This window comes from Hetaerina americana, unplaced genomic scaffold (genome assembly GCF_022747635.1).
Source record: "Hetaerina americana unplaced genomic scaffold, ioHetAmer1.1.p SCAF_57, whole genome shotgun sequence".
NCBI lineage: Eukaryota > Metazoa > Arthropoda > Insecta > Odonata > Calopterygidae > Hetaerina > Hetaerina americana.
In genome coordinates this window covers 2,358,286-2,382,822 of record NW_027287172.1, presented here as the reverse complement: position 1 = coordinate 2,382,822, position 24,537 = coordinate 2,358,286, and the positions used below count along the sequence as shown (strand labels likewise).

Sequence of the window (24,537 nt, the reverse complement as noted above, 5' to 3'; positions counted from 1 at the left end):
AGGGTCATCCGGAAAGTAGTACCCGTTCGTGAAATAAAAAGACAAAAGTAAATATTAACAAACATAAAAAATTTTATTTGAAAGAGGATACTTTAAACTACTTCTCAACATAATCTCCAAGCAAATTAAGGCATTTGTCATAACGTGTGACAAGTTTCTGTATTCCTGCTGCATAGTCCTTCGCCGCCAGCTCATTGAGATACGCGAGGGACCCATCTTGCACAAATTTTTGCATAATGCAGATGGTGTTTAACAATTTCATGAACAATTGTTCGAGAAACATTGGGAAAATGCTCACAGATGTCATCAATTGTGACGCGCCGATCGTTCCTCACGAATTCGTCAACTGAGCTCACCAGTTGGTCTGTAATGACAGACGGTCTCTCCGAACGCTCATCGTCGTGTGTGTTCCCCCTCCCCATGTTGAAGTTGCGACACCACCGCCGAACAGACGACTCGTCCATTACATTGTCTCCATACACCTCCTTTAATTGGCGATGAATATCACATGGGCGAACGTTTCTTGCATTGAGGAATTTAATCACTGCCCTCACTTCACAACTGGCGGCGTTCTCAATTTTTTTAAACATTGTAAACAATCACAGAAACAACACAGGCAATGCTAGCGTCACGCAACTTGGCTCAGAGAAGGCAGACAAGCCACTGAAGCTATCTGACCTCGTCCAGCGGCTACTCGCGTCGTCAGCACTTCATGCGGCACGAACGGGTACTACTTTCCGGATGACCCTCGTACGATGATACCGCAATTCATTCATCGCTTATTCCTGCTTCCGAATGTATTTGCTCCGTCGCGAGGAGGAATTTTGCGTGTTTGGTATTCGGTCTAACACGGCTGATTTTCCGCGCCTATGTTTTTCCAAAGGGCGGATTTCTGGCGAGCGTATTATTTGAGGATCTCTCGGAAAGAAATGTCATCTCCTCTCTCTCTCTCTCTCCTCCCTTTTTCCTTTTCATCCTCCTCTCCTTTCCACCACCATTTCCCACTTGGCCCAATCTCCACTCCACACCCTACAGCACGACCTCGGTCCCACCCCATTCCCTCTCTCCCCTCCGTCCCTCCCCTCAATTATCCTCACCTCCGCGCCCTCCCTCCCTCCCCCATTCCCCCCACCCCTCAATCCTACCCTCCTCCCTTTCCCGCCGTACAGTCTGCTCCCTCCCGCCCTTCCCCTTTTATTCCTCCCCCCCACGTCTTCCCCTCCTTCCCACCCTTTCTAACCTCTCCCCCTTCCCCCGCGCTCCCTCCCCACCCGTCTTTCCGCCCCACCCCTCTCCCGCCCCCCCCGTCCTGCGTTGAACGGACCGCCTCTCCGGCCTGCTTCGGCAGTCGCTCTGTTGTGGGTGTGACGGGAGGTACTCCCGCTCAGTGGTGCGTTCAGCAAAACGCGCCAGTCCCGGAGGCGTAGTCTTCGAGGCGCACACACGAGAGAGAGCCTGCTTCCCTCTCGCCATACGGCCGTGCGTACGGATTGTTTTCTCGTTCTCTCCTCGTGTTCTGTGCACATCCACAACCTCCTCAGCACGGTGCAGTTCACCCGAGGCGTCCCTACGCAGTGCAGTGCTCAGTGATCTTGTTTTTTTTTGGTTAGCAAACCACTCGCGACGCCTTCCTTTTCCAATTATTTCTTTCTCTCTCACACGTTTGAGTGTATGTTCGTTGAGTGCCCTCACCGAAGAGTTGACCACCTTTGCAGCCAGGATACGCGACGCAGTATTCTTCCCTCTCACCCCCCTCCTCCAAATCACCTCCCTCGGAGGGGATAGTATAAAGGGTGTACCAAGGCCCCTCTCTCCTCTCCTTAGTGCCCGCCTCCATTCCTCCCGGAGTCGCGGGAGTGACCCAGGGTGTGGAGGCGTTTGAGGGGGTCTTGATCTCCCCTTTGTTTCTTACACCCCTTTCAGATCCCCCCCGTCCAATTTACGCGTCCCGCTGCCACGCTAAATCCCCCATCAAATCCCTCCACTCCGGCGCCATGTGATAGGGGCGCCGGCCCAGTACCCCCCGTGTCCCTCTCAAGGGGAATTCACCTTTCGAGTAACCCTCGCCCAGTTTCCAGCCGACGAACCCCCCCCCAGCCCCCGCAGAGAAACCCCCCCGACCGTCCTCGCCGATCCCGCGCTCAGCTAACCCGCCGAACGCGTCCAGAAGGCCTTTGCTGGCGGCGGCGACCCTCGTCGGAAATGGAACGAGTGGACGGATCGCTTTTCATGTATCGCCGCCCAATATATCGGGTCTTCCAGTACTTGGAGACGTAAGTCGCTCCCCCTGCCATGGGGGTGGTTTATATATATCTCTCTCCCTCTCCTTGCATTTTCAAATGTTTCTTCCCCGCCTCGTTTCCCATGTGTTATTGTCTTCTCGTCGATCCACCCGCTGTGTCCTGCTATCCTATGTGTTCACCGGCGAATTTAGAATCCTAGTCGTTTTTTTTCAGTATTTTTCCTCCCACTAATAATTCAATCATGGAGTGTTCGGGGCGGGAGGGTCTTGGCACTGGACATAATGGTCGTGGGTTCGAGTTCCGCCACCTCCGGTATGGATGGTTATGTTGCAAACCCTGTTGGTTCGATCCGTGGGGAATCCGATGGAAACAAAAGCCAATAGAAATGATACGGGGGATGGAGCCTATGAGATACTGCCCCTGCCTTTTTCCGCCATGGTTCCCCCCCGAGAGCGTGTGCTACGTAGGCGGCTTAATTAATCCTCATGCCCCGCCTCACAGCACATTCGGATCCTAGGCTCGTTACTTTTTTCTACCCCCGTTACGGAGGTTCGTGCTCACGTTTCCCTTCCCGGTGGGGAGAGAACGGCTGTCGGCGGCGTCGTGGCCGAAGTGCGTGCTGTTTTTCCTCGTCCACTTCCCCCGCCCCCCCTCCGGGCACTCGCCTCACCTCAACTCCCCTCCACCGCCCTTCCGGTCTAGCCGGGTTCGAGCCCCGGACGAACAGTGGTGGCTTGCGACAAGCTCTGCCCCGCCCATGTGGGACCGAGAGAGGAGGGGGGAAGGGGCGAGTGGGGGTATGGCGTGGCGAGGGAGGTGAAGGTCGGAGTGATGCGCAATAGGGTATGTCCGAGAGCTTCCGGTGTCGGGTTTCCCTCAATTAACGCGGGGATTGTCGCTAAGTTTCGGCGTGTGGCAAACCCCATCCCCATCTTCTGATTCTGAAGACGTGAAAAGTTTTTCCGTAGGGTGCGGTTCTATACTCTCGGGAGTTGAGGGGTTTGGACATTGGCCTGCGGAGGAATTATTAGCTCCAATAATCTCTTGCGGGGTTAGAAGTTTAATCCTGGTTAGTCGTGGGTGTACATCTTCCTGAATTTGCTCATCCTTAAATTTATCATAAACTGTTGCCGCTTGCCATTACGTACCCCACTTTGCCAGCAGACAAAATTCATCAGGGAATTAGGGTGCATCGCCAAGGAACAGTAGGAAGGCTTTTGCTATCGTCGTTTTTCGTGAATATTGTTTTGTTTAACTCTACACTGTTTTCGTTCGCTTCGCCACACGCCAGTGAATGCCACTCGCACGCACTATCAACTTTTTATTTGTGTTTCTCGAGAAAATTCACCGGCTTTCGCGTGCGAGATAGAGAAATCTCCAATGGAGTGATGATTTGGAAAACAACTGAGTGATTGTCAAAACATCCCCGTTCCAATTACGTCAAGATACATGTAAGGCCACCTTGTTTAAAACGTTATAAATTTCCGGATTGTCTGTGTTTGTTTGTTTTTTTTTATTGCGTGAAGCATGCACACATCCGTTTTCTTATTCCGAGCGGAGGCGGACGGCAGACGTCCAGGGAGAGAAATTCCGATGGAAACGAGAGCGAAGACTTATGTCTCCTCCGCCGTAAATGAAGGCGGAAAAAAAATGAAGCGCCAGAGGACGTCAGCTTTGCCTTCCTTTGTTCCCATCGCCCAGTGGGAGGAAGTTGCACGCTCGCTCACTCAGACCGTCGGTGTGTCTTTCTTTCACCTCCCCCCCCTTCCAGTCCGCCCACCCCTCTCCCCTCCGAAACTTTTTCTAATTTTCGCCATCTCGCCCCTCGACAATTTCCTTCCTCTCTCTGTCTCTCTCCCAAGCCGCTTTAGAAAGAGGAAGGAAGGGGGAAGGGCAGTCTGGCTAGGAAGATTCGGATGTAATTCCCTCATTCCTCCGGCCTTCCCCCCTCGACCCTCCTCCCATCTCGCAAGTGAGAGGAGGGGGGGGGAAGACTTAGGGAAGGAGAAGGTTATGGCGGCCGTGTTCCTAAAACATGCGTACGCATCGCAATGCCTGGGCGGATGACTGAGGGTTTGTTCACACCGACCGTCTAAGAATTGGGAAAGGGTAATTAGAAGGCAGCGGTAGTAGTATTAGGTTTCGGTTTTAGGGTGCTCCAACGGCAGAGACTTTACCGCACCATTAATTAAAAGTAAATGATCCTTAGACAAACACAGCGTCCATCTATCTGAAACGGCGGGGGTAGGGGGTGTATGAAAACATCTGACCTTTGGGTTTCCGGACTTGTAGTGCTACCACTCTTTACTCTCGTAGTCTGTCTGCTAAACGGAAGTGGATGCCTACGTGTATTATGAGTTTGAAGCGTTCCGTTGTTAAATAACTGCTGTAGCGGACATCATTTTTTCCTCAATGTGTGCTAGGTATTCCCCCACTATACAGAGATGTACTTCTGTTACGTTCGCACGATACTGTTTGTTCCGAATAAAATGGAGTTTATTTAGTTGAATAAGATGAAAGGAACTTTGACATTTCAATATTCAGTGTTAATCAGGGTGGAATCGAGAACTTGCAAGATGAACACTGTTTTCGCGTGTAAATTTTGAGAAAAAGCCGTCGTTTGCATAATACCTGGACATTGTGGTTTACTTTTCGTATTTTTTTCACACAGCTTTGGCAATTTAGAAATTTGTGGTATTTTGCATTTTAACTCTTTTTAAGTTCGATCGTTGGCTGTATATGGTTCTTCCCCCGGTCGAATGTGATAGGAATGAAATATGGAAAATGGTTCGACCATGTGGCCATGAATACACATATTCTCGGATTGCATTTATTCGATCGGAAAGTGTCCGTTTCTTCTTGAACGATTTCATGGTTACGCTCTTGAGGCTCTGTCATAAAGTATGTATTGTTAAAGCGCGCGTGAGTGCGGATTAAAAGCGTGACGGGTGTTCGCAGCCGTTCTCGTGCCTCTTAACCCAACGGCCTGATTAAATCCACCAATGTGCTTGAGAATTTAAGATTTTCAAATGAATTTCAGCGCTGGAGCTTGGAAGAATGTGAACGGTTTCGGGAGAGACGTTTTTTGTGGAATCGGACGTGGTGTCATTCGCTTCTTTAAGGTATTCACGAATCCCACACGTGGGCAGGGTACGATCTCCCATCTGTTCGGGGTATTTTTGAGACGGTGGCTCACTGGTCGAGAGAAATTTATTCAGGAGACAAAGAGTGACGTTCCCTTGTTCTGATTTGGGGGTATAACGAGTATAATATAATCTAGTATATCAACATATCATACGTTTTGGATGTGCCCGTATTGATGTGCATTAAGTGAATTTAAAAAAATGTTTTCTTGTGCGTTCAGCTTTTGAGCATAGACCGTGTTACGTCGTGATGGCAAGGCTTGCGGAAATATTAGGGCTAAAAAAATGACGTTTCCCAACATCTCCAGAAAATTGACCTCACCTGTGCGTGTGTGTGTTGCGAAGCCAGGCGGGCCTGTGTGTGTGTGTGTGTTGGTGCGGTGTTGCAATGCCGCCCTACGCCGCGCCTTCTGCCCGCTCTCCCCTCGCACGCGAGGGGAATCGATATTACAACATCGCATCGATGCTCAGACTGCATTGCGCCTCCGCGCCCTACTCCCTCCCACCTGAGGCCTCCCGCCCGCCCACCGGTGGCGTGGCGTGGCGGACGCCGCGCCGTCGAGGAGAGAGACGCGCCCTCCCTCCGCTTCGCCCCCCTCCGCATCCCTTCCCCGGCCCAAAATCACATCCCCTCCTCCAACCCCCCCCCCTAGTCCTCTTTCCCGCCGCCGTCCACCTTCGCAAGCATCTCGCGGGCTTTCACTTTTTTTCGCGACCTTCTCCCCCCCTTCTACCCCGCTACTTTTCCGTCGGCTAACGGCAGGACGATTCCTCCGACGAACGCCCCTCGTTCGGTGACAAACTCGTTCGCGTTAGATGCTGGCGGGAGATCATTTCGTCTCGCGCGTTCCCCCCCCGTCGAGGATCCTTTTGGGAACTTGTTTATCCAGGATTTGGCAAAGGACGAAAATTTAGCATCTCGGAGTTTAAATCCTCTCCGCCTCGAGGAAATCGACACCCTACCCGACTAGATATTCCGTAATTTTGGATCTAGGTCTGCGAATTTTTCTTGTTCGCGCGAAACATATGGTACTCTTATTCTGTCGGAAAAATGGTAATTTCGTGTGGAACGGAGTTCGAGTGTTCAATTGGTAGAAGTATGATCAGTAGTATTTTGTCTCTTTTAATTTGAGCTATTTATAACTACGTTTTCTTTTGTTTAATCGTTTAATATTCCATAATATTTCAATATTCCCTTTAAGTATTACTCAGCTAGTGCTAAAACAAATGTTTTATTGGTATGCCAAAATAAATGGCAATTCTCTAAAATAATCATAACAATTAGCAGTAAATAAACTTTATTAGTTTAACCTAAATTGGCTATAACCATAGCTATAGCCTGGCTGACTAGTTACGTTTTCAAACATATCTGCTATTTTACGACTAATCACTTTATTCAGGAGTGCGACGTCGATATGGAGTAGCTATCTAACTAGGTAACTGACCTGTAAAAAGTGGCTATTACTCTTTTAATTTCGCCCAATTTCAGATTCCTCACGTTAGAAAATTAGTTTCGTGAGTTAAAGTTCTAACCGAATCCCATAGAATTCGAGAATTTTGAAGAGATGTTGTATAATGCATGGGGTTTCTTTTAAAAATCATATTATGATCATATTATTTTAGTACTAAATATGCACTGCATATTTTTTATCATAGCAGTAAAATAACCCGTATTTTCATGAATCTGCATTCTTGACGACGTCAGATTCTCAGACTTCTTTCCTTGCGGTATCTTATTAGGTGAGCCATGCAAGGTCTTGTTCAGAAGACACACTTATTTAACAGCTGTGGATCTATGTGACAAATCCATTATGCGGCTAAATAAATACCGCTCGAGTTTCAAGCGAGCCTTGATTTTTCATTCCGCAGTTTTGCGGGCGTTTCTACCATGCATATGCAATGCATTGCTTGTGCATACATTTCGTATTCACTTGCCATCATATATTCATATATACTCCACATTAACTTTCAAATGTACTTTTGTCAAAAAGATGTTTTGTGAAGAGCGTTTCGTCTGAAGAGAAGTGAATCGATAGTAACCGGGAATGCATTTCGTGTTGGGTCATGATGTTTTTTTTTGTGAGCCATTCTGTTCCCAAGCAACTAGATAGGGCTCCTATTTTACGTGTTCTTGATCAATTGATTTAAATGTAGCTATGATGTAGCAAGAGGATTTACATTTTTTCCATCTCTGGTTTTGCTGGATCCATCCACATTCTACCTCGCTAGTCGTCATGTTGATGCCTGCTTTAAACGCTAGGAAATAGTTTTAAGTGGCAACATCCTTATTTAAGTGGATTTAAAATTTTTCTCTTAAATGCGTGCCTGCTGTGAATCACCATTTAAATGTATGTGTTTTGATGACATTAAGGTGTTATATCCCCGACGCAAACTCGTGAGATTGCGTGAAATTTCATAGTTATTTGATATGACTCCCGGTCTTTGGAAAGGAAAGTGATGTTTGGGGAGGTTGATGGAGAGTCATCGACGGATCCAGTCTGAAAAACAACGGTCCAACATCGGCCTTCTTGAAGCGTGTGGGGAGCTCAATGTGCCTTTTTTGCAATGAAACGTTTTTAGTAGAGTGTTCGGTGGTTTCCTCCCTGCGACTGTAACGGCCCATGAGTTTCTTGATCTCACGATCAAGTGGATGAGGTTTTCCGTTCTTCCCATGCATTCGTACCAGGCGCTATTCTTTCACCACTTCATCGTTCTCAAACTGCCGACCACGTAATGCCTCTGTACGCGAATAGAAAACTTGAGTTCACAAACCTGTGTGCCTTCCGTAATGAATGACGGACGTCGTTGGTAGTTATCGGTTGGATTCTGTCGCTTCGAGTAATATTTTCGTTAGCAGGCATTCACATGCATACGTAGTCCTCACGCCGTTTAGTTTCGGAGTGGACGCAATTAAAAAAACATTTTTTTTTGTTTTTTTTTCAGGAAATGCACCCCGGTTTCTTATTTATTCGTACTATCCTATCCCTTCATGTTTATTTTCCATTTTTACATGATACCCAGAAAGCCAACGCCACGGTGTGTGACAGGGAGCGATTCAACAACAGGCATTCAACATCAAAAATGAAGTTTCTCTTAATATTTAGTCACAATAAATGCGTAAAACGATTCAAATAATGTATTTATGTTAACTACAAGTGCATGTATTACGGCATCGAAGTGTGATATCCTCCTCTATAGATAGGAACTGTTATTAACAAAAAGGATAAAAAACTAAGGTTGGACGAAATAATGGCAAGAAACTAGGCTGCCAAGAATGAAAAGAGAAAAATACTCCTCCCCCCCCCCCCCCCCCAGTGCGGTGGAATAGAGTTATTCTGATTCCCTACATTTCGTGGGAAAAATTACATCTTAAATCTATCTGTTTTACGCTTATTCTCTTTATTTTCACTGACATGTTCTCTCCTCAAGTGGAGCTAATAATATATTTTCAACATCATGACAAATCATAATTTGCCTTTTGTCACGTCCATAAAATGATTAATGCATGCAATTTTGTTTCTGGGCCTCGTAATATATGCCTTGTTCTCAACATGCCCAGAAACAACGTTGCATACTTCTTTCACTCTTATGGATGAATCTAATATCTTCCCTCATGATAATACATACCTTCATAACAAACTCATTCCTCGCCCTTTCTCTCCGGTTTTAATCGCAAATAATCCCCCAGGACAGTAAACTTAGGTTAAATGAAATAATGACGACAAACTAGGCTACCTAGAGTGAGAAGAGAAAAATAGTCCTCCCCTCCAGTGCGTTCAGATGCAGTTATGTATGTACCGTATTTATTTCTTATCCTGGCATGCCCAAGTTTCACTTCCATGCAATAATGTGAAGAGTATATGAAGAGTACAATTATATCCACAGCCATTTGAACTTTCTTGGACCAAATGTTAATAGTTTTCGATGCAAGTACATTTTGATTTACCCTCTTCCTTGCGACAGACTCTTCCCATTTCCGGCGCGCCGGAGCACGATGCCCGAGTAGAGGCTCATACTTGTCTGCATGTCAAGAGCACCAAATGATCGCCCTCCCTACCCCTCCCTCACCTCGCCCTCTCTGTCTTTCGCCGTGCCGTCGCCCTTGAAATTTCGTATTTATAGCTCGTTTTCGCCGTCTCCCTCTCCTCCCCCCCTCTCTCCCCTCGTGCCCGCCCATGTGTGAACACGTATGCACGAAAAACTCTCCCGCTGCACTTGGTAATGTTATGGAAATTGGATGCACTACGGGTCAACGCTAAGAGCTTCCCATCTCCGGCACGCCACGATGTCGCTGGATGTATCCCTTGTTTTTTTTTTCATTTCCATTTCGCCCGCCGACAGCTGTGCACGCTTCCAGCGAGCGTTGGTTTTCTCCGAATGGAGAATTCTGTTCTGAAGTGGGTAAGGAGGCGAAGTATGGGTTGTTTTCTCCCGGGAGACGCGTCTTTGTGCTAGTCCTTAGTTTTATACGACCGCAAACAACTCCGCTCAAAGGTTGACGTGTCGTCAGGAATTGTTGAAATAATTTATATATATATATATATATATATATATATATATATATATATATATATATAATTATATACACACACACACACACATACACGTATAACTATGTATACTAGACTTCCTTGTGCTTCTCGGGTTGCTGAGAGGGCATCGCTCAATATATGATCCGAATTATTTTTAGTTTGACCGTAAAGTTGTGTAGTTAGTTATATGTGCGCACCTTCAGTGATGGTCGGAGCGGAGGATGTGTCGGGATAAATTCTTTCCATGCTCGGAGAGGAGGGAGGAAAGAAGATGGACGCATGACATTTCGACGAAAAGTCCAAGCTCAAGTGCAAATATCGGGGCTCCCGACTCATAAAAATAATGGAGGAATCAATAATTTTAATGCTCCATTCGCTCAAGTAGACAACCTCTGGAGAACCAAAACTTTCGGTCATTGATATTTTTTTTCAGGCGGAGAAACGGGAGTTCGATGGTATCTCGTTGGAAAACCGCTTGAATGCCATTAATAATTGAAGTGTAAACTAGTTTCGTGCACTAGTCGAGCACGCAATGCTCTCCTCGCCATTGCTCCCGAGTGATAACTCCCTTCCGATGTCACTCCCTACTCGGCCTCCCTCCTCTTCCCCTCCCTTCCCCTCTCCCGTGCACCAGCGGGCGGTATAGATTGATCGCCGTGGCGTGCATCCTCACTCCCCCTTCGGCGACCCCTCCCCCCGGGACGACCAATCGGTTCGAGGGTCGTGACCAGGACCAGCCGGAGCTATCTGAGGATCAGGTGACTGACTGGCGAGGGTAGGGGTGGTTACCCCTTATCGGGCGTGGGGGGGGGGAGGAAGGAACCCAGCGTACCTACTTTACCTCGACCCGGTCGTAATTGCATGCCAGTCGCCGTTTTTAACGTCGCCGGGAACAAACCGGCGAGAAAGCGTGAAATTTACGGCCTCAAACGTAGAAACTCTTTTTAAGGTTTTTGCTCGGGTTGGAGGGGCGCCAGACGCTCCATTCGCTAGGTTCCTGTAGGTACGTACCTGTGTTTGGAATGCGTTCCTCGGATAGGTCAAGTAACGCACGCCTTGGCTGTCTCAGGAGTTATATGTTACCAATTTCTCCTGTGGCATCTTGCTATCTTGTTTCCACGAAGAAATATACCTCCTGTTCGAAAGACGATAAGCGCCGAGAAGTAACACCTTCGACTTGAGCTTTAGTCTTTTGATGTCCGGTGTCGTTCACGGAGATCCGTCTAGGTGTTCAAGCCAAGGTCTGAATAATTCTTACTTATGAGCCAATACCTGAATTATTCTTGTGTTAAAGTCATAATCTAAACTTATGTTTTACTATTTTTGATTTAATAACAAAAAATTGGCAGCATTGCCGTCAAGGTATAAGCCAAACCCTGAATAATTCTTAATTATGAGCCAAGACCTGAATTATTATTGTGTTAAATTCATAATCTACTCTTACGTTTGACTATCTCTGTGTTAAAAGCATATGAATTAGCAGCATTTTTATCAACTAGTTGTCATGACGACACGGGTAAAGCGCCGACTTCAAGGGCATACATGCTATGAATTTTAGCTTACTTGAAGAGAAAAAAGGAGATAATTGTTTTCGCTTAGTTTACAAATACCGCAGAAGACTTATATTTTAAATTTTAAGGTTTTTGGAAAATATTAGTCTCTTTTGAGTTTTTTTTCCTGCATGGACATGCTGTTTCCTGTTCTCAGCGTTGCAGTTATTTTTTTATGGTTTGTGCACCGGTCTGTTTTATCGTAGTTGCTTAGGGCCTCGTCATGGCATTCATAGCACATGCAAAAAAATTAGCGCTTGAAATGATGGCCTGTGACACATTATAAGTCTCATTATCAAGTTTTTGTAGTCTCGATGTTGACAACATCCGTCACTGTGTAATTATTTGATTTTGCCTCAAAGTGTTTATGATTATCTCCTGCAATTTTCCCTGATTTGAAAAGGATCAGTGTGTGCAATGATGGACGGGTGAAAAACAGGGAGAGACGGTTTAATGTATAGGCGTGGTTTATTATTGGTATTTGTTAAGTTTTTTCTGCCCATGTAATGTAATTATTAATATAACCAACCAATCGTCCGTTAACTATTTTTTATGTCTTCCGGTAGGTTCAAGGTTTCGAAGAAATCTTATAGGCATTCAAATTCTGAGGATGTCATTAGAATGCTCGAGGAATCGCATAACCTTGGGTGCACGATTCATATCACTGTCGCGTGCTAGAATGAAGTGTGTTTGTGTTATATAATGCTTCTTCCGCGACTTAATCGTGACTATTTCACCTGCCATGCTACCCAGGATAAAGTAAGAACGATGCAATCAAAATAATTACTTTAAAATGACAGGTTCTAAGTATTCCCAACTGTAATATAATACAGAAGGTTGCTACATTCCTGCTGTCACCAGCGAACTCATCATTTTCCATGCTTTTTATCCAAGTACTCGATAATGAGCTGCGAAATATTTTATGTAAAGATCCTTCATGGAACGATTGTAATGCGTCGAATTCGCATGCATTGCCGACTGGTATTTGTTTGGTTAATTAAATGATCTTTTCAAATCACATCGGAAAGTTGGGAGTCATTATAATACGATATTGATTTTAATTAAATACCCGATTGAAATGTGCTTCCGAAATTCAGTGGCGGAAAAGTGATGTTTTTTTTGCCGAAAGCTCGGCTCATATTACTCACATATTGGATTTTCATAAATTAATTATTCGCGTGCAGGCGCTTCCATATTTCCATGACAGTCCAATTATAATAGACATGTGAATTCAAAATGATGCGGCCATAGTGTTAAAAATTGACGGGTTAATTCTTTCAAGGTGATCTATGAATCAAAGGTTTATTTTGTGCTATCCCTAGAGGCTATATGTACGGAGTTATTGACGGCAAGATGTATCGTGACGGTTTAAGATTTCGATTGGAATAGTCGCTTATGAGGGAATTACGGAACCAAGTAATTTTTCAACAAGCATGGCTTCAATATTATTCCGTTACTGGGTGTACTCTATGAAACTTGGCTGTCCACTGCCCCTCAAAAAGTCTGAAGGTTTTTCGAGATGTCGAGTCTTGCGGGAAAATCTGTCAGTATTTCAATATTTTATAAAAAAAAATTTCCTTTTCTAAATAGAACAATTGTTGATTGGAACACCTTACCTGCAAAAATATTCGAGCCCTTTCCTAACGGAGAGTATACTTTTAAGAAGAGATGTAAGGTATATATGTAATAAATTGATTGATATGTGGTGTATTGTATTATATGTAATAGCTTAATTTTTTTTTAATTTATCTTTTTTTCTTGCTGATTAACGGTTGTAAATGGGATGGGGATTCGCTTGTTTTGTTTAAGAGATTTGTGTTTTGAAGTCTGATTTAATCTATTATCTTTTGCGATTATTTGGGACTTGTGTGCCACCTGACAATGTCTATCAGCACATGTGTATTTTTAATAATAATAATTAAACTAATAATTTTTTCGCGAATTGTCAGAATTTTTATTCCTAAAATTGGTAGGTACGTTCGTTGTCATTTGGTATCGATATTATAGTCAACGTGTTCCACTCCTAGTCATGTTTTATTATCCTTATACTGCCACGTGTTATTTAGTGAGTTAACATTTATTTCGCTGTCGTATATCTATAAATAAAATACTTTTGTCGTCTAAGGTACAGGGTAAGATCATGTATTCTCCCGGGTCTAATATGTTCGCTGTTGAATGCTTCTATCAGAAGAAAATACGTAGCGTGAATTTTTGTTACTAGAATTACCGAAATCTTAGTTTTTAAAAATCTTAGCTGTAGTAATGGCAAAAATACATTGAGGATATTAGTCGATTTGAACGAGAACGAATAGCGACGGAGGAATGGAGACTTGGAGATTCAATGCATTACGTGTGGGAAGGCGTATCCTCGCAAATATATTATTGTAAGTAAGAGTGATTTATTTATCGATTCTTTCGTAGCTTTTATCTCAGAAAAATAGAGGCTTTGTGGGATTTAGGGCGTAGCAGGAAGGGTCGTCTGAAATTTTGGCACATTTCTTAAGGAGGGTGGAACCGAATGTATTCTTTGGCGTAAATTATGGGTGTCACTTATTGCCTTTGAGTGGATGGAGTGGTCTTTTCATTTGATTTGACGTCGTGTTGGAGGGAGTATTCTGTTATTTCCGGGGAATTGTCCAAAACAAAATTTATGTCCTTTCGGCACAATTCATCGAGATTATTTCATCAATTGTAATATGAAGTGGCTATTCTTTTTTCCTGGAACGCGCGCTGCTATTTGTCCCCCTCTCTCAAATATTAAAATTAAATTTGCGAGTCTGTGAGGTTTTCTTAAACGCTGTAATCCCAGTTATCTCATTCGGCACTTTGTCTAAATTTTACAGGATGTTCTTTTGAATATTTTATATTGTAAGAAGACTAATGGACGAACGGCTTTAAGAACATGTCTTCTGTTAATACCCACTCCATGCCAGTTCCATATTAGGCTTTCGTATTTCGTCCTACATTAGTCCAAATACCGCTGATATCGAGCGAAGGCTAGGCAATTAGAATCCATTGAGTCTCACTTGTATTTTATTCGATTTGTGAGATGCAGGTCAAACAGACTTATTTTTACAGACAAACGAAGGCACTTAAACTAAGTGAGCATAAAATTTCTGTGGCTCCATCCGCGAGCTGGTGCGCAATCCTGGTTTTTACCTATGTTATCATTGTGCGAGATGCTTATTTAGTAGGGAATATCCGCATTAGTGCGGGGATTCTCGGACTCGGTGACGTGCGACCGAGGGTACCGACGGAATGTTATTTCATTAAAATTTTATTTCCCGCCGCGTCGACCCCAGTCGTGCGTCTTTCGTCCTCGACTGTTTCAACCGTTGGGGAAGAGGGGTGAGAGGCGGGTCGTGGAAGGGGGGAGAGGAGAAACAGAGGAGGACCCCCACTTCTCCTCCATCCTTTCCCGCGCGCGTATTTTCTCTTCTCCATCCCTCCTCCTCCCCACACTCTCTCTCTCTTCTCCCCTCCCTTCTCTCTCTTTTCTCCCGCTCTATTCACTGCGTGGGCTTCTTCCTCCGGCGAGTCGCGGGACCTTGGGCCGTTTCCCTCTTTCCCACCTCCCCTCTCTCCTTCCCCCCTCTGACGCCTTGCTTCCCGCGTATCCTTCTCCGCCTCCACATGTTTCGCGGAACAAACGCGAATTACGTCCGAGGTGCCCCGCCGGTCGAATCCTCCATCCTTTCCCCCCCTCTCCGCCGCCAGCCCACTTCCCTCCCTCCTCCTCAGCTCCCCTCGGTCTTATTCGACCACCCCTCCAAACAATCCCCGTCGTTGCCCTTCTTTTTCCCCGAGAGAGCCCCTCCCGTCTCCCGCCAGTTTTATCGTCTCCACCTCCGTAGTCGTAGGCCTCATTCGTTAGTTCCCGTGGGGTGTGCGAGGGTGTGGGGACTGCTACGGGGGGGATGTGTCATGGATTGCCAGCTACCGGTCGATAACATCGAACGCAGAAGAATCGCCATGGTGGAAAAAATATATCGGTCATTTCAACATTAATGTTTGAACTCTTTTGTTTTCGGGCAAAATTCATTTTCTGTTTAATCTTAAAAATAATTACGTGTCTCGATCCTACGAATCTCATTTCAAAAAGATTCCAGCCACTCAGGTTATCTAATAATTCTTGTCGTTAGCGTATGCCGACCCAAACATCGTGGACTCGAGGTCCTTCTCGGGTATGAGTGTAGTTTCAACTCTGGTGGCTTAGAGGTCTGGGATGGCTGAGCACCAGATACCTGTACGAGCAAAAAAGGCCGTTTTTCCCCGGATTTCTGTGAAGGAATGATAGTACGCCACATATGGACGTAAATTTTAGCTCATAAGAATGAAAACTGTCGAGGCATTGATTTTAGTCCTTCAGAAATATATTCCTCCTAGGATATCATCAAGAATGCTAAACCGATAGGATTGCATTTCCTGATCCTTTCTTCTGCTGATGAGCAATTGATATCAGGTTTAATAATAATCCACGGAAATCATCGAGGTCATTGAACTTGGGAGAGCTGCATGAAGATTCGCCTTCACCGGTTATTAACTCTTGTTTCTGTTTCTGTTGCCTTTTTACAAGCATCGCAAGGGATCGAAAATAATTTTTTCACTCATAAGAATTTAGTTTCTTATGTCTATGTTCTAGTAGGCTGGATCGTGACTGCAGCAGTCAATTTGTTACCTTAATTTATGTATTGATGACGAAGAATGAGAAGTAAGGTAAGCCCATCCTTGCGTAGTTGGCATTAGTAAGCATGTATGGTGTGTATATAGTGTGTTACAAAGGACTCTGAGGTTCTTATTAGTTTTTGAAACTTGCTCTAAAACTTATTTTGGATCAGTTTTGATGTGCCAATTTAAAAAAATGCAATATCGGCTGCTATAAATTTTTGCTATAAATTAGATAATATCTTATAAAGAAGGCGGGCAGGCACTTATTTTAACTGTCACAAATCTTCTTTATTTGTGCTTGTTTTTAGTATCAGTTTTTCATGAAAATGAGATGTATTTTTGTACCATTCAACCGTAATTCTTGTGGTGGTAGCCCTCCACTTCTTTAAGGGCATGTATGAAGTCTTGGATTTTTCTATGTCAATTCCAATTAAAAGTAGCCATGGAAGACTCTTGTTTTATCTTCGTCCGTTAATAGATTGCAGTACAGCCAGAAATTCAGAACATGTCATAAAAATACGACAGATACGTGCCATTTTGATGCAACCTCCTTAATATATTTTTTTAACTTTAGTGAGATACCTCAATCGCTCGAATTCAACATTTATCGTCGTGATATTCGCCTCATGTGGATAATTAGTGCTGGAGGCAATGAGAAAATGTAGCGTGGTTAAAATCATACAAGTATTTGTATTCATACTTGTATTTATCCAAAAATTTAATATAGTTCGATGATCGATGACTACTTCAAAGTTTCAGTTGTTTTGTTTACAAAAGTACAACAGAAACTCCGAGCGAATTTATCACAATCGGTGCTTAGCACCGTCTATTGTAATGGCATCGTTAGTGGTGACATCAGAGCATGGAATGTGTAATATCGAGTGGGTACCGTTGGCCTGCACTTCTTAGTGTCGTTCCTGGCTGTCTTCACGCAGCTTAGAGCTACCCTCGTCTCAGTCGTGCAGTCAAGTTCCCCTCTCTCCTCCCAAACATTTCCCTCCTCCTTGTCTCTTCCGACAGCCTTTGCGCATCGTCCTCTCTCGGGTGTGGGCCCGGTTCCCTGCCGAGGGACCATAAAAATTCCATCGTCTCTCCCGATCGCTCGCTCCGTCCCACGGGTCGGGTGTACGAGGCAGCGAGGAATGTTTTGGCTCGGTGGGAAATTTGCATTAATTCGCTCGCAGCTCAGGACTGGAACGCTCGTTCCGCGTTTAGTGCCGATCGTGTTTTCTCCATGGGGAAATATGACATTGGTGTCGGAGGGCCTTGATTTAAACACGTCGCTAACTTAATGTTGGGTATTCTTCTAAGATGAACATTTCGTTAGGAAATTCCTCTTCCATATGGGCGTGTTCAGGCCTCGGTATATGGTATTTTAGTATGGACACTAATGTTAATTAGCATTGTGAGCAGAGTTAATTAGGATGTGATATTGCATAGGTGATTTTCGCGGCGGTTAAATATGGCACTTTTCGATTATTTTAGCTGGTGAGCGTTTTACCTGTCTCACTTTGGCAAGCGACATAAATCCGCTTCTCTCCACAAGAAACTAGCTTAAGTGTGAGAGAAAATGCTCCAAACATAACCTCGTCGGCGGTGTTATTATCATTAGGAAAATAAAATTTGAAAAACTTTGTCAATCCAAATGAAGCTCCCAATTGGACAAAAGAATTTCGTCAAGTCGGACGCTCATTGAATACCAGCATATTACTGTTTTCATTTTGAAAAATTTCCAAGAGTGTGATCAATGTATTAAATGAAAATTCAGGAGCGTCGGTCACATAAACCGTTAAGAGGAAAAGCGTTTAGGAACATTAAACAGCATGTGATATGAAGTCCAATAAAGTTTTGTTTGGAGAGCGTCCTTGCCCAGCCTAAGAATTGACCCTCACCAATGTCGCGGAATATCTGAATTTAATCCAGCAAATACAATGAAATTGTTTTACGACCTTAACTCCATCTCTGTCATATAGTTATTGCTAACGGATTGGAATTGATTTTTTTAATTGATCCGAACAAATCCTGCGACTAATCATTGCTGCTAAAATAATATATACGAGCGCTTAACTCGTCCGGATTTAATAATTTTTACCCGTCCTAATGTTTTCTTGCCAGTTAAGAAGGCTTTAAGAAGGATGTGTTTTCTCTACCTCACTCATGGGAGAATTCGGGATGGCATACCTTCGTTTCGATCCCGCTAGATCTTCCTTGCCCTTGCGGCTTTTTTTCATTCGACTTGGAAGAACTCTTTCCCCGGAATCTGTCTTCGGTCGCCGTCGCCTCTGTCCACCCTTTCGATCATTTCTCATGTCGCCTCGCCCGCTCCTTATTCGGTTTTTGAGACGTGGATGACGCGGCAACCAAGGATCCCCGCCCCAGCGGTAGGAATGTTTCTTTATTTGCTCTCTCATTCTCTCGCCGTCCGACCGCTCTGAAGTTCCCACACTTCTCCTCGCTCTTTCCTTTCACCCGCCCGGCTAACTCCTGGCTAATCCACTTGGTTCAGTCTGAATGCCTAGAACAAGAACTTTCCAGAAACCAGAGTCTTAGCCCGTTAATGTGCCGAGGGCTTGGAGCTAACGTGACGCGAATTTTTTTAGCGCTTACCAAAGAATTTCAGACACTCATTCGCCTTGGCTCACTCTTATTTCCCGATTGCCATTTGCATATATTTTAAATGCGGAATTTTCTGCGTAATTATAATGAGAAGATTTTCGTAGTCATTTTATATTAGTGGTGACCTTGTAGTCCAGTGGGTAGACCGCTGGGCTACTGACAGCAGGGCCTTACATCAGCTTCACCCAATCTGTGAGATTTTTTCGGGTACCAGATCTTCCTGGGAAACCATAGACGATACTGGGAAAGGAAATGGACCCCCTAGCCTGTTGATGCGTCAATTTCACGCACTGCCGATGGGCTTAGTAGTACTAGCTGAACTCTACGCTTACCTGTAAACCACAGTTGCGGGTTGATATCTGTGGTTTATATTTGTATTCCCCTAGTGAAATTGGTCTCTTCCATCCGTGAATTACCTAAATTAAGCTTGGCCTACTCAAACGTGGTCAGGCAAACGGGTACACATAGCATTAGCCGGCTGTTGCGCATTCATCGGTTTCCAGCATTCGTCGATTGACCCAAGTGGGGCAAGTTTCCAATTCAGTCGAGGCATAAAAGTGGTCTTACTTATACAAGTAAGACAACTTTTATGTAAGACAACTTTTTTTACAATATCCGATTGTAATATTCTTTTGTTACTTGTTATGTGACAGCATTTGGAGATCACAACAGTCGATACTGATTCTGTGATTTTAGAAACAAAATTTCATTTGTAAAGTGAATACCTTAATTTTTTTCACATTCATCAACATTTCTCTCCATTAGCATTTAAGTTGGGGTTTTCCATGAAACTGTAATTTACTCTTTTCCTTTAATTATCTCATTATTTGTAGTAAGTTAAGGACATAGAGAGCCAACTGTTGGGATCTGAGAGACCCCTTCGGCGAAGGATCTTGTCTCACTGCTTAGGCGACTATTCTGCCTGCAAATCTTTTGGCGATATAGAGATTTAAACCATCTGTCTAACCCTTCGCAGAATTTTTACTTCCTATTGAAGTGCTGTATCAATGTAGCCTATTGCCAGAGGATTATTAAGAAAATATTCCCACCATATATTGTCATTGAGAAGAAATGGGTATGTTTTATTATTTAATATGTACGATTACCTGTTTGTCAAAGCTGCCCTCCCGATTTACCATCGATAGCAAATTAACATTTCTACCAATTATTTGCTACCTCTGATTTATGGTACTATGTTATTTTTCTGGTGGCGAAGAGGAATCAATAGCTCAAAAATTTGCTATTGTTTGCACCCAATCATTCCCAAGTAAGCCAGCTCCTAATGTTTACCTGAGCGCATGTTTTGCGTTCTAAATAGTGTTAGCTGATTTGGAATGGAAGATAGATTTTCACGTTTACTTCCTCTCGGACCTCACCTCTTGTCTCTCGTTCTTCAAGGGAGTGGTCGTAGTTTTGCTGGCTGGAGGACGTTCTGTTCGATACTATTCTAAGTAATTGCGTCGGCCGGCTGCAGATTCGATCTGCGGGTGGATCCATTTTCACCCACGCGACCCGTCTGCGTCCGCCTGGACACTTCCACTCTCTTCCCTGCACGCATTGTGCACACCTCTTTTCGACCGACTTAGCGAGACCAATCTATCGACTACTTCGCACAACACCCACTCGCGCAAAGCCCACATATTCTGCCTCTTAATTAAGAGATTCGGCAAAACGAATAATGAAAGTTTGAGTATTTCTGATGGCCGATAAACGTGAGTGGAGAACAGTGGATTTCATGTCACGAGAAACCGCAATTTTGCCCTTAAGCTAAAAGCCCTCGATAGCATGCGAATTTCAGTTATGTTCTTATGCGAACAACAGCTCTAAGCTAGTGGTAAAAGCGGCTGCGAAAGAAAGAAAATGGGGGTCACCAAAGCTAATGTTGATATACTCGTATGTGGTTCGAGTCCCGGTCATGGAAACGTTTTTACGATGATCTGTTCGATTCAATCTTCCCCACCATTCCTGTGTTTGTCTTTTATGTGTGTTCATATCCTTTGTCCTTATATCTGTTTCCATGTGAATGAATATACATATATATATATATATATATATATATATATATATATATATATATGTGTGTGTGTGTGTGTGTGTGTGTGTGTGTGTGTATACATATATATATGTATATATATATATATATATATATATATATATATATATATATATATATATATATATATATATATATATATCATATATATAATTATATGTATAAAATAATTTACATTTGAATCCCGAATTAGTGACTCTCGCGTTTCACCCTAGCTTTGACGTAATCGTCGGATGCTAGGTGCGGTGACCGCTTTGAACAGTTCGTATGTCATTCCGTATGAAAGAAAATCATAACTATGTTGATGCTCTTCTTCCGCTCATTTATGAATACAACAAATTTGTTTTATTGTCGCAGAGAGGTATACTACCTTGATCAAAAAGTTCCCGGAATAACCACCGTGTGGCGCTCCCATCGTTCCGATTTGAGTTCTGTTTTTTTTGTTAAATTGGTACATCTGTTGTTGATATTCCCTTTAAATCTTAGTGTCATAACTTGACATTTGCAAAAGTTACGTAGCCAAGATTACATCTATCTCTGTGTGTGTTGGCGATTTTTTACAATTGCAGAAATGGATTTAAATTTGCAACAACGAACTTGTATTAAATTTTGCGTAAAAAACGGATTTAGTGGCGCACGGACGTTGGAAATGTTGGAAAAGTGTTTCGGCAACGATTCTCTAAAAAAAACGGTCGTTTACCAGTGGCACGAGCGGTTCAGAAGTGGTCGTGAGTCAATCGAAGATGATGAACGCAGTGGCAGACCATCGACATCGAAAGTCGGTGAAAAAATTGATAAAGTAAAAGAAATGTTGGTCAATAACCGCAAATTAACCATCAGAGAAATAGCGGAGGACTTGAACATTGCCTATGGATCCGCCCAAGACATTGTGGTTAATGATTTGGGTTTCCGTCGTGTAGCAGCAAAGTTGGTGCCAAAAGACCTCAATTTCATGCAAAAAAGAGACCGTGTTGACGTCGCAAAAGACATGATTTGCGAGGCTGAATCCGATCCCACATTCATCAAAAGGATCATTACTGGAGACGAGACGTGGGTTTATGAGTACGACACGCAATCCAGACATCAGGCAAGTGAATGGCGTTCACCAAATGAGCCGAGACCAAAAAAACCACGTCGTTTTCAGTCAAAAAAGAAGGCAATGCTGACGGTTTTCATGGATTACAACGGTGTAGTGCATCATGAATTTTTGCCAGAAGGCCAGACAGTAAACAAAGAGTATTATTTGGGCGTTATGAGACGTTTGCGTGAAGCAATTCGCCGAAAGAGACCAGAAATGTGGGCAGAAAACTCGTGGATTTTGCACCATGATAACGCACCGTCGCACAGTGCTATCATTATTCGTAATTTTTTGACGAAAAATGCAACAAATACCATCCAACAGCCACCGAATTCACCTGATTTGGCTCCCTGTGACTTCTTTCTGTTCAATCGAGTTAAAAAACCATTACGGGGAACGCGTTTTAGCAGCCGAGAGGAAGTAATGGAAAAATCGCAGGAAGCACTGATGGACATACCGAAAACCGAATATAAAAAATGTTTCGAGGATTGGATCAAGCGCTGGCATAAGTGTGTTGCAGTCGATGGGGATTACTTTGAAGGGGACAATATAGATTTAGATGAATAAACTTGTATTTTTAATTTTCTGAATAAATTCCGGGAAATTTTTGATCAAGGTAGTATTCCTGGTTTAAACCTACGCCAAAGCAATCGTTTTTTATACTTTTGGAATATTTACATTAATTTTAAAAATCGCCGAAGAAATTTGTCGCGATAGTCCCATCGTCAATTACTTGAATCCCTTCAGACGACGAATTGTGAGCTCACTCGCGATTTGGCTCGAGAGTGCTGACGGTCGTCAATTGAGAAGGTCTGCCTGCGCGTCATATCCTTACAATACTGGCTTCCAAGAATATAAAGGGCTCTCCATCCCTTAACTAACCCTCCAACCAACACCGAGCTTTTTGCATTCCATTCTCCCTGCCCTCCCGTCACAGTGCCTGCCATCTACCTTCCCACATTTCTTCCTTGTGACATTAATCCCCAGCTCCCATTAGTCTCTCTTTTTCCCCTCTCTGCCTTTTCACGGTCCCCTTATCAAGGGTAAAGCAGGGTTGAGGGTGCCCCGATGTTCTAGACTCCCGTCTCCCCCCCAATGTAATGTTTCAGGAATCCTCGCTTACCTTAATGGGATCATTTCAAATTAAATTCCTCTAAATTTGGGAAGTCGCTCGTAAAATTTCAAGCGCATACCTGTGGCTTGATCCAACGCCGTGTTCCCTCGTTTTATTTTTTTGGTAAATTGTATCTTCCCCCTCGCTCTGAATATTGCCGAGGGGTTTCTTCCATCATATCGTCACCACTAGACGGGGTCGCCAACTAAGAAGCATCACGGCTTCGCTGACATTAAGAACACGGGCAGGCTGTGAACGGATCTCTCTATCGGAATATCCAGATGCTAGAGTTGATGAGATTTAACTATTTCAATCAGGAAGCTGTCTAAGATAACTAGCTGTACGCTTAGCACCCTCGCCGGTTGCCCACAAGGTCCTACTAGCGTTTATGCAAACTTTCACGACGAATAGATTAATGTCGTCAATTAGGGACACCTCAAGGAAGACTCGCCGCGTTTCACCTGTTCAACATCTGAAACCAATATCCGCTGCGAAGATTCAGTGAAAATAAGTCAATCGGTCATTTTATAGACAACCTATAAATAAATTATTTACAAGATTTCAAAGTCTATGAAGTGATACATTTGGTCTTTATGAAATTTTCTTCCGCTGTTCCTTAGAGATACGAAACATACAAATTTATGCTTCATCTCCAGGTTTTATAATTCCCTAGGTATTCGTTACAACTCCACGAGGTGGTAATCATACGACATAGATGGTAAGGAAAATACAAGGAAAAAGTCTCTTAATCCTAATATGACTATCATCATATAATTTCACTTTTTACGATACTCAGTGATTGGTATTGGTTAAGCATGTTTGTTAATATAGTAATTTTTTGAACAATCAAACTCCTCTTGCTCGTTTAAATTCGAGGAAATGCCCGATGGTTGTATGATTTCCCAAAGCTCAAACTATTGTCAGTTCTTAGGTTCATGCTGATAGTTTCTTGTTTTTTTCGGAAATCAGTGTTTTAGAAAGGGCATGGAAATGTTTATGGGTGAGGGACGAGTAGGGCCGAAAAAATTCTCGAACCCCTGGCCTGTTTTCGTCTTTCAATCAGGGTCGTTTCATTGTATTTGTAAGTGTCGGACCCCAATGATCGGTGCGAATTTATTTCCTTCGTCCTCGCCTGCTCTTTTTCCCGGCAAACTCGTTTCCCCGCGTTTCCCCTACCCCCCTTTTCGGTTCCTCCTTCCCACCCTCCCTCCTTCGCCTCCTCCACTTCCCCCTCCCACACCACCCACCAGTGGGTGTGCGCACTTCGGAGAATTTTCTCTTCCATTCTCGTCCTTGCGTGTGTTTACCTGCGTGGGTTTTCTTACAAGGGTGACCAAACCCGATCCGCCTTAGGTGTTCTCCTCGGTGAAATGTCGCGAATATTCTTCTCAGCCCATTTCGGTGTTTTATTTGCGTCATAACTTTATTTGTCATGTTTTGTGGGAGTGCGTAGACCAACGGAACGGATTCTAAACGGAAATGTCATGTGACCGACTGACGGGTAATCGCTTTCAGCATTCCAACCACGACGACCATGGTA

General features: G+C 43.8%; 1 protein-coding gene across 1 annotated transcript in view; it reads left to right on the top strand.

Annotated features, from left to right (window-relative positions):
* The first annotated feature begins 2,123 nt into the window (after positions 1-2,123).
* LOC139694848 (focal adhesion kinase 1-like) overlaps positions 2,124-24,537 on the top strand; it is a 335,643-nt gene continuing 313,229 nt past the window's right edge. Inside the window, exon 1 of the mRNA XM_071593373.1 lies at positions 2,124-2,273. Coding sequence (XP_071449474.1) covers positions 2,203-2,273 — 71 coding nt within the window. The 5' untranslated portion in view covers positions 2,124-2,202. The remainder of the gene's footprint in view (positions 2,274-24,537) is intronic.